Source organism: Bombina bombina, chromosome 4 (assembly GCF_027579735.1).
Source record: "Bombina bombina isolate aBomBom1 chromosome 4, aBomBom1.pri, whole genome shotgun sequence".
Classification (NCBI taxonomy): Eukaryota; Metazoa; Chordata; class Amphibia; order Anura; family Bombinatoridae; genus Bombina; species Bombina bombina.
The window spans coordinates 249,017,077-249,034,743 of record NC_069502.1 but is presented as its reverse complement, the minus strand read 5'-3'; the positions used below and the strand labels follow the sequence as shown (position 1 = coordinate 249,034,743).

At 39.0% G+C, this 17,667-nt stretch overlaps 1 protein-coding gene across 3 annotated transcripts in view; it reads left to right on the top strand.

Moving 5' to 3' along the window:
* Positions 1 to 17,667, top strand: part of PLEKHB2 (pleckstrin homology domain containing B2) — a 181,776-nt gene that overhangs the window by 112,678 nt on the left and 51,431 nt on the right. For all 3 annotated transcript variants that reach the window (XM_053709871.1, XM_053709868.1, XM_053709870.1), the window contains one exon: positions 12,420 to 12,572. In XM_053709871.1, coding sequence (XP_053565846.1) covers positions 12,420 to 12,572 — 153 coding nt within the window. The remainder of the gene's footprint in view (positions 1 to 12,419; positions 12,573 to 17,667) is intronic.

Here is a 17,667-nt window from a genome sequence, read left to right as displayed (position 1 = left end):
CTGAAGGATAGCCGCTTTTGGGCTTTATGATAGATGGGGGGAAGTAGGAGAGAAGTCAGCGGGTGAGCACCGCTCGGAGCATGGAAGAAAGGGGAAAAAAAAGGGGGGGGGGGAGCGGAGGTATGAGAAATAACGTTCCTATAACCCTAGTGCAGGAATAAAGTGTCTATGACCTTATAAGAAGTCACAACATCATATGTTACAGTAGGTGATATGAAAACATATAAATATATTTTGTAATAAGGAACCGCTCTGGGTACTCTGTGGTACCAGTTGAACTGTTGTTTATAGATTTAATGAGGGTAGTTATTGCCCAAACTATGCGAGAGGGGGGATATTAAGATGTAAGGGATATAGAGGACTTCTGAATGAGCTCCTCTCCTGGGGAAGTTCCAGCTATAGGCGATGTGGGAGAAAGGGATAGGGATATGACCCGCAGGCATCAAGTACCGGCGGGAAAGGGAGGAGAGGAGCTCAGCTGAAACAAAAACAAAAAATCTGTACCACTAATAATAATTCTGCATAGGAGGTATGACATTATTAGCAAGGAGCATTTGTAGATTATGTAGAAAGAGTTCCCTTATTTAAGGTGAAATGTTAATATTTCTAATAGTACCCAAAACATAGATAACAAGCATAAGGTGAACATAAATAACAGATCTCAGTGTCAGAAACATAAAAAATCTATATGAACCTAAGGTATACCTGTTCAGTAATCTCATTACACAGTATGAATTAGGATGTATAGTATATTGTGCTAGTATGAAATAAACTTTAGAACTCTAAAACATAACTCCTGACACGTCATAGATATAAATATTCAGCTAGACAGAGATACATGGTGCATAGAAGATATAGAGGCTCTGTCTATGACACGCATAATACTAGATCTCAACTGAGTAAATATATGGGAACCTTAAAGTGTTTAACGTGCACACAGACAGGAGTTGAGATGAATAAACAGAGCACATAAGAAAACTTATAACTGTACACATCTCTAAATAAAAAGTACGTAGTGAACTAGGCAGTAAAATAAGCTAACATCAGCTAGATAGTATCTAGATATCTCCTATCCACTATAAAAAAGAAGGTAGTAATATATTGCCACATATAAGTATTAGTTAGACCACATTTGGTAATATTTGGTCTAGAGTGAGAGGGCCAATGGAAAAAATTTTTCTGGCGTCCTGTCATATAGTATTGTGTCAGCGTTAGGACATGCAGCTTTAATAAAAATATAGCTCTGCAATATTATGTCTATACCAAATGTAATCTGCTATTTTAGAGCTGCAACGCTTGGAGAGACTAAGCTATAGCACACTTAAGGTACATTACATCAAATAATAAAATAACAATGTTATTGTGCTACAATAAACGGCAATATAGATAAATACTAGGACCTTAGATTAGTATAGGGAAAACATCCAAATACAATGCCTGATATGCAATAGGGCTACAGTCCAAAGTGGGCAATGTATACATAATATATCCTTGAATTAGCAGTGTCTCTTTAGCTAACGGAATAAGGTTGTGAAAATATGGGTATCTATAAAACACTCAAGCATACTAGATAAGCATCATGTTAAAGTTTGTGGCAAATTAAGTATATCAGTAACAGCCGCACAAGAATACATAGAGTCTCATTTTGAGTGTTAACATATTACATAAACAGTGTTAAACTAAGCACACAATGCAATCCTGAAGCACTAAATGCATAACATAAGCGATACAGAGAAAACCGAACATTATGCTAGAGTCACATAGTCAAGGTAATAAAGGCAGTGCTTGTTAAAATTGCCGCTTGGTATAAATCATAGTATTCATTGTCTTCCACTTGTTATGGTAGTGCGGTTTGCCATTATATAACTACTAGCTGCGTCTTATCTAACAGGTATCACTAACATTAGGGGCATACATCACAAAACTCAGAGAGAGAAAGAAAAAACCTGAGAACTTTACAGGAGTGGACTGGTAATCATATTAACCTCCTCAGCACGAAATTTTATCACGCTAGGGAGCGAGCCTAAAGATAAATATATTCAGCCCACTCCTGTGTTAGGAACTGCAGAGATAGGTAAAAAATCTATTTGCGGCATGACCTGGGAGATAATAAAGCAGCGGATGTTTGCTTGTTCTAGTTGCCCAAATGTCCAGTCTATAAAAGACAATACTTTGCCGACCGTTATGTGTACTGTGAAGTCCAGAACGTTAGCCCATCTGTGAATGTATGGTTTCGCCTCTTGGTTAATGTACACTCTGGAGGTATCAAAGTTTAAGTCTTTATCCGCGCTCAGTTCAGGATCTCTCAAGCTAGACATGCCTTCAGAAATGCTGTGACCATATGCATGCGATACAATATCAGGCAGCCGCCATCTTTCCTCTTCTACCGAGCCTCCAGCGTTCCACACGATATGTGAGTTGAAAGGTGAAATAGCCACTGGTGACTGCCCTGACAGTGTCAATGTCGCACCTTGTTGTGGGTATGTGGAAACCATGGTTAGTTGAGCATGAGATTGAGGTTCATCCTGCTTCACCAGGGTCTCTGAAAATGTCGTGCTATGCTCAGAGCCGCCTCTGATAGTATTAGTCAAGCTATTGAAATGACTTGTCATGCGGCGTTCCAATTCCACCAAGCAGGCTCTTATTTCAGAGAAGGGTTCCCCCATTATAGCAGACGGTCTCAGGCCGGTCAGGCTTACTTGTATAGATGAAAAGAGTACAGCAAATCAAAATGTCGGTGACACCGCGTGGCTTTGCTTCTCTTCACCTAGAGGTGTATGGCGAGGGCTTATCATCCGGAACGATTTCTATATTGTAAATAGCATTAATCATGCCTCTGAGGTCTTCTGCATGAAAAGATTATAAGTTTCAGGTTTTATATTTGTGCTATATTCCATAAAAGTGCCACAAACATCAGGAGCTGCAAAAGAGTACGTCTTGTTCCAGTGGTAGTTGGCTCCGCCCCCAAAATTTGGTAAATTTTGAACAATTCCTTCATACTTTTTTGCATATTCAGTAATAAAGTGTGCTCTGTTTAAAATTTAAAGAGACAGTAACGGTTTTGTTTTAAAACTGTTTTTGTGCTTTATTGACAAGTTTAAGCCTGTTTAACATGTCTGTACCTTCAGATAAGCTATGTTCTATATGTATGAAAGTCAATGTGTCTCCCCCTTCAAAATTATGTGATAATTGTGCCATAGCGTCCAAACAAAGTAAGGACAGTACTGCCACAGATAGTAAAATTGCCCAAGATGTTTCATCAGATGAAGGGAGTAGACATAGTTCTACATCATCTCCTTCTGTGTCTATGCCAGTTTTGCCCACGCAGGAGGCCCCTAGTACTTCTAGCGCGCCAATGCTTATTACTATGCAACAATTGACGGCAGTAATGGATAACTCCATAGCAAATATTTTATCCAAAATGCCTGCATATCAGAGAAAGCGCAATTGCTCTGTTTTAAACACTGAAGAGCAGGAGGGCGCTGATGATAATTGCTCTGTCATTCCCTCACACCAATCTGAAGGGGCCATGAGGGAGGTTTTGTCAGATGGGGAAATTTCAGATTCAGGAAAAATTTCTCAACAGGCTGAACCTGATGTTGTGACATTTAAATTTAAATTAGAGCATCTCCGCGCACTGCTTAAGGAGGTGTTATCTACTCTGGATGATTGTGACAACCTGGTCATTCCAGAAAAATTATGCAAGATGGACAAGTTCCTAGAGGTTCCGGTGCACCCCAACGCTTTTCCTATACCCAAGCGGGTGGCGGACATAGTGAATAAGGAGTGGGAGAAGCCCGGCATACCTTTTGTCCCCCCTCCTATATTTAAGAAATTATTTCCTATGGTCGACCCCAGAAAGGACTTATGGCAGACAGTCCCTAAGGTCGAGGGGGCAGTTTCTAATCTAAACAAGCGCACTACTATTCCTATCAAGGATAATTGTGCTTTCAAAGATCCTATGGATAAAAAATTGGAGGGTTTGCTTAAAAAGATTTTTGTACAGCAAGGATACCTTCTGCAACCCATTTCTTGCATTGTTCATGTCACTAAAGCAGCGTGGTTCTGGTTCGAGGAACTAGAAAAGTCGCTCAGTAGAGAGACTCCGTATGAGGAGGTTATGGACAGAGTTCACGCACTTAAGTTGGCTAATTCTTTTATTTTAGATGCCGCTTTGCAATTAGCTAGATTAGCGGCAAAAAATTCAGGGTTTGCAATTGTGGCGCGCAGAGCGCTTTGGCTAAAGTCTTGGTCAGCGGATGTATCATCCAAGACAAAATTGCTTAATATCCCCTTCAAGGCTAAAACTCTCTTTGGGCCAGAATTGAAAGAGATTATTTCAGACATCACTGGGGGAAAGGGCCACGCCCTTCCACAAGATAGGCCTTTCAAAGCCAAGAATAAGTCTAATTTTCGCTCCTTTCGTAATTTCAGGAACGGACCGGCCTCTAATTCTGCATCCTCTAAGCAAGAGGGTAATGCTTCACAAACCAAACCAGCCTGGAAACCGATGCAAGGCTGGAACAAGGGTAAACAGGCCAAGAAGCCTGCTGCTGCTAACAAAACAGCATGAAGGAGTAGCCCCCGATCCGGGACCGGATCTAGTAGGGGGCAGACTCTCTCTCTTTGCTCAGGCTTGGGCAAGAGACGTTCAGGATCCCTGGACACTAGAAATAGTTTCTCAGGGTTATCTTCTGGAATTCAAGGAACTACCCCCAAGGGGAAGGTTCCACATGTCTCACTTATCCTCAAACCAAATAAAGAGACAGGCATTCTTACATTGTGTAGAAGACCTGTTAAAGATGGGAGTGATACACCCAGTTCCATCGGCGGAACAAGGAATGGGATTTTACTCAAATCTGTTTGTAGTTCCCAAAAAAGAGGGAACTTTCAGACCAATTCTGGATTTAAAGATCCTAAACAAATTTCTCAGAGTACCATCGTTCAAAATGGAAACCATTCGAACAATTCTACCTACAATCCAGGAAGGTCAATTTATGATTACTGTGGATCTAAAGGATGCGTATCTTCATATTCCTATCCACAAAGAACATCATCAGTTCCTAAGGTTCGCCTTTCTGGACAAACATTACCAGTTTGTGGCCCTCCCATTCGGGTTAGCCACTGCTCCAAGGATTTTCACAAAGGTACTCGGGTCCCTTCTAGCGGTTCTAAGACCAAGGGGCATTGCAGTAGTACCGTACTTGGACGACATTCTAATACAAGCGTCATCTCTTTCAAAGGCAAAGGCTCACACAGACATCGTTCTGGCCTTTCTCAGATCTCACGGATGGAAGGTGAACATAGAAAAAAGTTCCCTGTCTCCGTCGACAAGAGTTCCCTTCTTGGGAACAATAATAGATTCTTTAGAAATGAAGATTTTTCTGACAGAAGTCAGAAAGTCAAAACTTCTAAACGCTTGTCAAGTTCTTCATTCTATTCCTCGTCCTTCCGTAGCTCAGTGCATGGAAGTAGTAGGGTTGATGGTTGCAGCAATGGACATAGTTCCTTTTGCGCGAATTCATCTAAGACCATTACAACTGTGCATGCTGAAACAGTGGAATGGGGACTATACAGACTTGTCTCCAGTGATTCAAGTAGATCAGGAGACCAGAGACTCACTCTGTTGGTGGCTAACCCTGGACCACCTGTCCCAGGGAATGAGCTTCCGCAGACCAGAGTGGGTCATCGTCACGACCGACGCCAGTCTAGTGGGCTGGGGCGCGGTCTGGGAATCCCTGAAAGCTCAGGGACTTTGGTCTCGGGAAGAGTCTCTTCTCCCGATAAACATTCTGGAACTAAGAGCGATATTCAATGCTCTCAGGGCTTGGCCTCAACTAGCAAAGGCCAGATTCATAAGATTCCAATCAGACAACATGACGACTGTTGCTTATATCAATCATAAGGGGGGAACAAGGAGTTCCCTGGCGATGAGAGAAGTGACCAAAATAATCGAATGGGCAGAGGATCACTCCTGCCACCTATCTGCGATCCACATCCCAGGAGTGGAAAACTGGGAGGCGGTTTATCTGAGTCGTCAGACATTCCATCCGGGGGAGTGGGAACTTCACCCGGAGATCTTTGCCCAATTAACTCAATTATGGGGCATTCCAGACATGGATCTGATGGCGTCTCGTCAGAACTTCAAGGTTCCTTGCTACGGGTCCAGATCCAGGGATCCCAAGGCGACTCTAGTGGATGCACTAGTAGCGCCTTGGACCTTCAACCTAGCTTATGTGTTTCCACCATTTCCTCTCATTCCCAGGCTGGTAGCCAGGATCAAGCAGGAGAGGGCCTCTGTGATCTTGATAGCTCCTGCGTGGCCACGCAGGACTTGGTATGCAGACCTGGTGAATATGTCATCGGTTCCACCATGGAAGCTACCTTTGAGACAGGACCTTCTTGTACAGGGTCCATTCGAACATCCAAATCTGGTCTCCCTCCAGCTGACGGCTTGGAAATTGAACGCTTGATTTTATCAAAGCGTGGGTTTTCAGATTCTGTGATAGATACTCTGGTTCAAGCCAGAAAACCGGTAACTAGAAAGATTTACCATAAAATATGGAAAAGATATATCTGCTGGTGTGAATCCAAGGGATTCACATGGAATAAGATCAAAATTCCTAAGATCCTTTCCTTTCTACAAGAAGGTTTGGATAAAGGATTATTAGCGAGTTCTCTAAAGGGACAGATTTCTGCTTTATCTGTCTTACTTCACAAACGACTGGCAGCTGTGCCAGATGTTCAAGCATTTGTTCAGGCTCTGGTTAGGATCAAGCCTGTTTACAGACCTTTGACTCCTCCCTGGAGTTTAAATCTAGTTCTTTCAGTTCTCCAAGGGGTTCCGTTTGAACCCTTACATTCCATAGATATTAAGTTATTATCTTGGAAAGTTTTGTTTTTGGTTGCTATTTCTTCTGCTAGAAGAGTTTCTGAGTTATCTGCTCTGCAGTGTACTCCGCCCTATCTGGTGTTCCATTCAGATAAGGTTGTTTTGCGTACTAAGCCTGGTTTTCTTCCAAAGGTTGTTTCCAACAAAAATATTAACCAGGAGATAGTTGTACCTTCTTTGTGTCCAAATCCAGTTTCAAAGAAGGAACGTTTGCTACACAATTTAGATGTAGTCCGTGCTCTAAAATTCTATTTAGAAGCTACAAAAGAGTTCAGACAAACATCTTCTCTGTTTGTCGTCTATTCTGGTAAAAGGAGAGGTCAAAAAGCGACTTCTACCTCTCTTTCCTTTTGGCTTAAAAGCATCATCCGATTGGCTTACGAGACTGCCGGACGGCAGCCTCCTGAAAGAATCACAGCTCACTCTACTAGGGCTGTGGCTTCCACATGGGCCTTCAAGAACGAGGCTTCTGTTGATCAGATATGTAAGGCAGCGACTTGGTCTTCACTGCACACTTTTGCCAAATTTTACAAATTTGATACTTTTGCTTCTTCGGAGGCTATTTTTGGGAGAAAGGTTTTGCAAGCCGTGGTGCCTTCTGTTTAGGTAACCTGATTTGCTCCCTCCCTTCATCCGTGTCCTAAAGCTTTGGTATTGGTTCCCACAAGTAAGGATGACGCCGTGGACCGGACACACCAATGTTGGAGAAAACAGAATTTATGCTTACCTGATAAATTACTTTCTCCAACGGTATGTCCGGTCCACGGCCCGCCCTGGTTTTTTAATCAGGTTTGATGAATTATTTTCTCTAACTACAGTCACCACGGGACCCTATGGTTTCTCCTATTTTTTCCTCCTGTCCGTCGGTCGAATGACTGGGGTGGGCGGAGCCTAGGAGGGACTATATGGCCAGCTTTGCTGGGACTCTTTGCCATTTCCTGTTGGGGAAGAGATATTCCCACAAGTAAGGATGACGCCGTGGACCGGACACACCGTTGGAGAAAGTAATTTATCAGGTAAGCATAAATTCTGTTTTCAATTATTTATTTTTACCAGTGAAACCAATATAACATCTCAACATTCACAAATATACATTTCTCACATTCAAAAACAAAACAAAAACAAATCATTAACTAATATAGCCACCTTTCTTTGCAAGGACACTCAAAAGCCTGCCATCCATGGATTCTGTCAGTGTTTTGATCTGTTCACCATCAACATTGCGTGCAGCAGCAACCACAGCCTCCCAGACACTGTTCAGAGAGGTGTACTGTTTTCCCTCCTTGTAAATCTCACATTTGATGATGGACCACAGGTTCTCAATGGGGTTCAGATCAGGTGAACAAGGAGGCCATGTCATTAGATTTTCTTCTTTTATACCCTTTCTTGCCAGCCACGCTGTGGACTACTTGGACGCGTGTGATGAAGCATTGTCCTGCATGAAAATCATGTTTTTCTTGAAGGATGCAGACTTCTTCCTGTACCACTGCTTGAAGAAGGTGTCTTCCAGAAACTGGCAGTAGGACTGGGAGTTGAGCTTGACTCCATCCTCAACCCGAAAAGGCCCCACAAGCTCATCTTTGATGATACCAGCCCAAACCAGTACTCCACCTCCACCTTGCTGGCGTCTGAGTCGGACTGGAGCTCTCTGCCCTTTAAAAAATCCAGCCACGGGCCCATCCATCTGGCCCATCAAGACTCACTCTCATCAGTCCATAAAACCTTAGAAAAATCAGTCTTGAGATATTTCTTGGCCCAGTCTTGACGTTTCAGCTTGTGTGTCTGGTTCAGTGGTGGTCGTCTTTCAGCCTTTCTTACCTTGGCCATGTCTCTGAGTATTGCACACCTTGTGCTTTTGGGCACTCCAGTGATGTTGCAGCTCTGAAATATGGCCAAACTGGTGGCAAGTGGCATCTTGGCAGCTGCACGCTTGACTTTTCTCAGTTCATGGGCAGTTATTTTGCGCCTTGGTTTTTCCACACGCTTCTTGCGACCCTGTTGACTATTTTGAATGAAACGCTTGATTGTTCGATGATCACGCTTCAGAAGCTTTGCAATTTTAAGAGTGCTGCATCCCTCTGCAAGATATCTCACTATTTTTGACTTTTCTGAGCCTGTCAAGTCCTTCTTTTGACCCATTTTGCCAAAGGAAAGGAAGTTGCCTAATAATTATGCACACCTGATATAGGGTGTTGATGTCATTAGACCACACCCCTTCTCATTACAGAGATGCACATCACCTAATATGCTTAATTGGTAGTAGGCTTTCGAGCCTATACAGCTTGGAGTAAGACAACATGCATAAAGAGGATGATGTGGTCAAAATACTCATTTGCCTAATAATTCTGCACTCCCTGTAATGATCAGAGAATGTGGGTAACAGTGGGTTAAGTATTCATAGAAAAACTTAGTCTGATACAACCTGGGCTATAGATTTAGCCAATGTGCTTATATGAATGAACAAGTTTAGCACTCTATTTTCATGTCTTTTAATAAGCCCAGTACCGTTAAATCATGTGGTGTGTAGGGTTACCGCAATAACAGAGCTGTTTATTTGTACTTTTCCAATCTGGGTTTCATGTACTGAATAGGGACGGTCCATACGGCGCCTAAATTTCAGCTATCACACTTATTTGCAACTTTATTGCGCACCAACTACAAACCGAATGACAATTAATACTTGTATAGCCTGGGTTGTGCCAGACTTTATTTAACTGCTAACCAAGTTTTTTGAATGAATGTGTGTTACGCCGTTGATACCAATTGTAAATTGAAGGATACCAAGCATTTATAGAAACTGGGTTATGCCAGACTTAACTTTAATTATAAACCTAGTGTATGAATGAGCGTGTACCAAATGAACTGATAGACCAATGAATGTGAGTACTAACTACAAACCGAATGACAATTAATACTTATATAGCCTGGGTTGTGCCAGACTTTATTTAACTGCTATCCGAGTTTTTTGAATGAATGTGTGTTATGCCGTTGACACCAATTGTAAATTGAAGGATATCAAGCATCTATAGAAACTGGGTTATACCAGACTTAACTTTAATTATAAACCTAGTGTATGAATGAGCGTGTACCAAATGAACTGATAGACCAATGAATGTGAGTTGTATTACTTTATAATCGCAGCATTCGCTGTGCCATACAGCGCCAAAATTGGAACTTCCACATTCACTTGCAACTTTGTTGCGCACTAACTACAAACCGAATGATAATTATTATATTTATATAGTCTGGGTTGTGCTAGACTTTATTTATCTAACTGCTAATCTAGTGTTTTGAATGAATGTGTGTTACGCCGTTGATACAAATTGTAAACTGAAGGACACCAATTATTTATAAAATCTGGGTTGTGCCAGACTTAACTTAAATTATAAACTCAGTTTATGAATGAATGTGCACCAAATGAACTTATAGAACAATGAATGTGAGTTATATTATTTTATAATCACAGCATTTGCTGTATCTTACAGCGCTACAATTTGAGCTTTCACAGTTACTTGCAACTTTGTTGCGACTTTATTACAAACTGAATGATAACAATTATCACTAAGACCAATGAATGTGAGTTATTTCATTTAATAATTGTAGCATTGGTTGTGCTATACGGCGTCTAACTTGAACCATTATACTCACTAGCTAGTTTAGTAAGACCATACTACGAACCTAATGATAATGATTATCTATATAACCTGGGTTGTGCCAGACTTTATCAAATCACTAATCTAGGTCTCCGTAGGAATGTATACAACGCTGTCGTTACTAAACTGTAAACTCTAGGATACTAATCATTCATACAATCAGGGTGGTGCCAGATTAATTGCTAACCTAGCTTCTTAAGGAGTGTGTGCCCAAGATAATAAAGACTGATGAATATGAGCCATATCATTTTTGCAGCATTTGCCGTATTTGCTAAATCGGCAACATTGATTACTGAATCAGGGTAGTACCAGACTGAACCATATTACTTAACATAACTTTTGAGGGGTTAAATCACTTAATAATTTTTACATAGTAAAATTGGCTTTATTTGAGGTCTGGGCGGTACAGGACCGTGTTTATCTTAATAAAGACATTATTCCAATCTTTATGAATGTGCGTCTAATAAAGTACAGACTTATGAATGTATGTCAAGTCTTGAGATAACCGTAATACATGTTCTACCTGAGAATTTAGTCACATTCACTATACAATTTTAGTGATGTCAGACCATAATATGCTGCTCGTATAATTCATGAACATAAATATGCCCAAATTATGATTAATGGATATTCGTCCAACTTTTTGAGCAAAGTAGTACTAGCTACGCACACATTGCTATTCATATAAGCACATTGGCTAAATCTATAGCCCAGGTTGTATCAGACTAAGTTTTTCTATGAATACTTAACCCACTGTTACCCACATTCTCTGATCATTATTATCAATGTGGAGCACTCATAACACTGATATCATCTATTGAACCCTTTATTCAATAGTGATAGCTGAACTATATTGGAGCTGACATTAGACTACCCAGATGGGAACTCTTACACTAGCTCTACATTAAAGGTTATAACAATTTTGGTAATCACTACCTAGTTAACTCATTTGATTATCTAGATCACTAATAACGGTAAATTTATTGAGGCCGAATTATTATATTCAGTGATCTAACGTGTAATTTATTACACTGATTTCGGTACTGGAGTATATTTTAATTGTGTGTGTATTAACCAAACAAATTTGGTTTTTTAACTTTAATATCAATAAAGGTTATATTTTAATATCCTGTTGGGGAATCCCATTCCTTAGTTTAGGCCTAGAGTGCTGTAAGTGCATACTTTGGGAAGTCTGATACCCGTTATATCATTCTTCCTTTGTGTTTTTACTTACATTTGTGCACAAGCACCATTTCCTCCAGCAAATTGTAGAATTGACAAACTTATACCTTCTAATTGGAATTACTATTAAAGGAAAAGCCCAAGTAGTGCCACTGTTCATTTTTGTGGGTTTGAAATCTATATAGGTATCTCTTCAACAAAGAATATCATGGGAACAAAGCAGATTTGATCAAAATTAATGCATTGAAAAATGTTTTAAATTGTAATCTCTGTCTGTACCACAGAAGAAAATGTTTGGGATTCATATACCTTTAAGCTTTTGGTGGCTGATCAGTTTTTATGTTGTTTATCTTTGTATAGAACAGTGGGTTATGATCTTAGGTTGGAGGGTAGTAATATGCATGAACACTCCTTTACAGAATCAGTGGTTGATTCATGGCTTCCAGTAGAGGGGGTTAGGATATAAACAGGGAATTCAAGAATGTGAAATAGTCATAAGATTAGCCTAATAATTCAGTGAGCTTCACTTCAGAAAGAGATATTGGCAGACTTGATCGGCCTTTTGGTTCTTATCTGTCAAAATCTATGTTTCTATGTAACCCTGTTGCTCAGTTCATTTTACCTTTTGTTTGAATCCACATGAAATAATAACCTCAAAATTAGACTTATTTTCTTTTTGATTCTACCACAAGGCACAATTTTAAAACGTTGGAAGAAGAATTGGTTTGATCTGTGGCCAAATGGGTACTTGATCTATTATGATGACCAGGACCGACAAGAGATGGAGGATAAAGTTTATATGCCTATAGAATGTACAGACATCAGAGACGGGAAAGATTGTAAAGGTACAGAATTCTCATTTTTGTCTTTGCTTTAAATTTTGCCCTTTCATTTTCCATGGACGGGCTGTTAGCCGACGGACATTTGGCTGACGGACATTTGGCTGACGGACATTTGGCCGATGGATAATAGTCTGACAGACAAGTGGCTGTCAGATAACAGTCCGGCCACGAGATAGATAGGTTCGATAGATAGATTGATAGATTAGATAGATAAATAGATTTGATAGATTGATAGATAAATAAATAGATAAATGCAATAGATAGATTTGATAGATAGATAGATAAATAGATAGATTTTGATAGATAGACAGATAACTTCCCAGACAGAGAATTACAAGACGTGCGGGCTGGGACCCATGGGTAGGCTCCCAGAGGCGGTTGCATCGCCTGAGGCTCAGATTAGAACAGAGCACTCTTGAGCATATCTGCCCCCCGGCCGAAGTCGGAACACGCTTTAGCATTCTGTCCGTCGGTCAAATGTCCGTCGGACAAAATGCTGTCGGCCAAATGTCCGGCCAAATGTCCGTCGGCATTTTGTCAGAGCACCTTCATTGTTACAACAAGCTTTACAGTTCAGTACCAGTGATAACAACCCTTTTTCTTTGTATTATCTGGATTAAAATAAGTAAAGACGGATATAGCTGCTCCAATCTTCAGTGCTATGAAAGTAAAATGGGTCAGCAACATATAAAACATTTCCACATACTGTAGGAATAAAATTAAAACTACGCAAGTACAATAGTCAGAATTTAAAGGCACATTGTACTTTAAAACCTTAGAACCAAATAATTTGAATGGTCATTATTTTTCTAAATTGATAATTGTAGCATTTATCTGTAGCAGCAAATTTGATTCTGATGTTATTATGTGTATAGGTTTTATTTGTATATATATCGTTTTGGTTTTAACATTTCATGTGATAAATACATACAAAAATTTAGAGGAATAGATTAAAAAATTCTAAACATAAGAATTGAGTATCTGCATTTTATCACATGTAATTTTAAATTTTAACCATAAGATGGCACTATTGTGTAATCTGATAGAAGTTGGACAGGTATAAAAGGCACACCTGTACACTATTCAATAGACATGATTAAGAACCTGGTATAGGTTTGAAACGTTGTTTATATGATGGACCCAGCAAGAGATTAATAAAGGTCTTTTAAAGCTTACTGGAGGCTGGAAAATTACTTCTTTGAAATTCATATTGGGGTCTGGCTAACCCTTTCCTGTGCCCCAGACAGAAAAATGTGCTGTCTTTCATCATTTCTTTTATACTACTTTAAAACCTTGTCATGCCTATGAAAGAACAGCAATAAATGCATTTTTTTGACAGCATGAAAAGGGTTAAAGGGACAATGTACTCAAGTAGGTAGCTGTTAAAAGCAGCTGCAGAAACGCTCTGGTCTTCCTCTACCCTCACTAGGGTGTTGATTTCTGCTGCTGCATCTTGTTTACATTGCTTTTCAATAAAACATAATGTAGTTTTTATATTTTTCAGAGTAGGTTTGGTTTTAAGTGGCAAAAGCTGTTTCAAATGACAAAATAATGGTAAAGAATCTATTTTTAAACAGTTTACTGTTATCCATTAGGTAAAAAACATACAGGTAAAATTCCCTTTAAGTCAGTGATTAGCTTGTTTTTCTTAAAAAGTTATCAAACAGTCAACACACAGCTTTACCATGTTTATTACCTTATTACAAGAAACAAACAGCCAGATTACGAGTTTTGTGTTACAGTTACAGTTTTATCACAGTTTTTCAGTTTTTCAAAAAAACGGCGTTAGCGGGAAATATGGCAGCGTTGAGCTCCATACCGCACACAAATACCAGCACTGCTTTGAGCTGGTTTTACGTGCTCGTGCGCGATTTCCCCATAGACATCAATTGGGAGAGCCGGCTAAAAAAAAGCCTAACACCTGCAATAAAGGAGCGTAAAGCTCCGTAATGCAGCCCCATTGATTCCTCTGGGGAAAGAAAAATTATGTTTACACCTAACACCCTAACATAAACCCTGTTAGGTTAATCTGCCGCCCCCAACATCGCCGACACCTACATTACACTTATTAATCCCTAATCTGCTACCCCCAACGTCGCTGCCACCACTATACTAAAGTTATTAACCCCTAAACCTCTGGCCTCCCACATCACTAACACTAAATAAATATATTAAACCCTAAGTCTAACCCTAACTTTAACACCCCTAACTTTAATATAATTAAAATAAATCTAAATTAAACCTACTATTATTACCTAAATAATACCTATTTAAGACTAAATACTTACCTGTAAAATAAACCCTAAGCTAGCTACAAAATAACTAATACTTATATTGTAGCTAGCTTAGGTTTTATTTTTATTTCACAGCTAAATTTGTATTTATTTTAACTAGGTAGACTAGTTAGTAAATAGTTATTAACTATTTACTAGCTACCTAGTTAAAATAAATATAAATTTACCTGTAAAATAAAACCTAACCTGTCTTACACTAACACCTAACATTACACTACAATTAAATAAATTACATTAATTAAATACAATTAACTAAATTACAAAAAAATAAATAAACACTAAATTACACAAAATAAAAAAGAAATTATCAAATATTTAAACTAATTACACCTAATCTAATAGCCCAATCAAAATAAAAAGCCCCCCCCCCAAAAAAAATAAAAAAACCCTAGCCTAAACTAAACTGCTAATAGCCTTTAAATGGGCCTTTTGCAGGGCATTGCCCCAAAGAAATCAGCTCTTTTACCTGTAAAAAAAAAAATACAAACAACCCCTCCAACAGTAAAACCCACCACCCACACAACCAAACCCCCAAATAAAATCCTATCTAAAAAACCTAAGCTCCCCATTGCCCTGAAAAGGGCATTTGGATGGGCATTGCCCTTAAAAGGGCATTTAGCTCTTTTTCTTTGCCCAAACCCCTAATCTAAAAATAAAACCCACCCAATAAATTCTTAAAAAAACCTAACACTAACCCCTGAAGATCCACTTAAATTTTTTGAAGACCGGACATCCATCCTCATCAAGCCGGGAGAAGTCTTCATCCAAGCGGGCAGAAGTCCTCAACGAAGCCGGGAGAAGTCTTCATCCAAGCGGCATTAAAAAGTGCGGTAGTTACGTTGAGTGACGGTACAGCTGTACCTACAAGGCTCGTAATACCAGCGGTAGTGAAAAAGCATTGTTATGAGGCTTTTTCACTCATAACGCAAAACTCGTAATCTAGCCGAATGATGGCTAGATTACAAGTGGCGTGCTAATGATAGTGCGGGACACGATAAGCAATATTAATGGACCACGCTAATATAGCGTGCAACTTGATATTATAAGTCCATGGTAAATCCCATTAATCAGAGAAGGGTTAGCATGGCTGACCACTCTAGCGTAACCTATACTTTCAATGGATATTGCAACCGTGCTAAATAGCGCTGATATTACAAGTTGAAAGCTATAGTTTGAGCTCGAGTGAAAGCAGAAATTGCGCTAGATTATTGAGCCCAAATTGAGACCTGACGTAAGGTGTATGTGCAATCATACATACATATAATCACACATATTTGTGTGTGTATATATATATATATATATATATATTATATATATATATATATATATTTATATATATATGAACACTTTAAGCCATTCCTAGTCAAATACCTTGAAACATGCAATATCATTTTTCTTCAATTTCAATATGTTTTAATGTGTTTTAAATAGAAATAATTAAAATCCATATGTTTTTCACTTATATGTATATATATATATATATATATATATATATATATATATATATATATTTACAACATTTTCTTCTTAGTGAAGAACATAGGAATGTGAAGTATTCCTAATGCACTTTCGACTTTAGCACAGTTGATTTAGCGCAGTGTTAAGTTATCCTGTAAGCAATTAAGAGAAAAGGTCTATAAGAAGGGAGTTAGCACAGTTGCGATATCCGGAGTTCTGAAGTTCGCGCTCCTGAGTCTTTTGCTCTTGCTATAACTTTACTTTCAGCTTGTAATATGCACGCTAATCCAGCCGCTTTGACCTCAGTTAGCGCTCTAGCGAGAGAGAAAAAATTAGCGCGACAGTTGTAATCTGGGCCATAATGGTTACCTGTGATACTGTAACATAGAAATTCCAGCCTCCAAGTTTGGCATAAAAAGACCTTTATTTTTCACATAGGGTCCAGAGCAAACAATACAACACTTCAGGCCCTTACTAGGCCCTTAGTCATGTAAACATGGAATTTCAATGTTACAGATTGGATAAGTGGACTTGGCAAATTCTGCATTCCGTGCCCCTCAACAAAGAAATTGTGTGTTGTTTTCCAACTTTGTGAAGTTACCTGTGATACTGGTCATCACACTGACAGCATCATTATATTATTATATTAAATTGACATATAAGTGTGATAAGAAAATACTCTAATGTGTTTGTGATTGTTTTCATATTGCTTGCTTATAATAACACGTTTATTCTCTGCACAGAGATTAATTACCTAGGCCTAGATTACAAGTGGATAGGAAAAATGTAGCACTATTGGTAGATAACATCGCTTCAGCTCAATCCATATTGCTTCCATTTTTGCTTTGATATAATAGTCTAATGCACATCTGCATGTCGCTTACTGCTGGTGTGTTAATTCCTTCACGTGTAAAATTTGCATTGTTGGATAACACTTGAGCTCTAAGCTGATGGAGTGCAAAACTTCTCTCAAGTAGTGTTCTTCATTTACCTCTGTGCTATACTATTTCAATGAAACATAAGCATAAATACCCCACACATACATATATACATACGCACATACACATACATATATACATACGCACATACACATACATATATACATACGCACATACACATACATATATACATACACACATACACATACATATATACATACGCACATACATATATACATACGCACATACATATATACATACGCACATACATATATACATACGCACATACATATATACATACGCACATACATATACATATATACATACGCACATACATATACATATATACATACGCACATACATATACATATATACATACGCACATACATATACATATATACATACGCA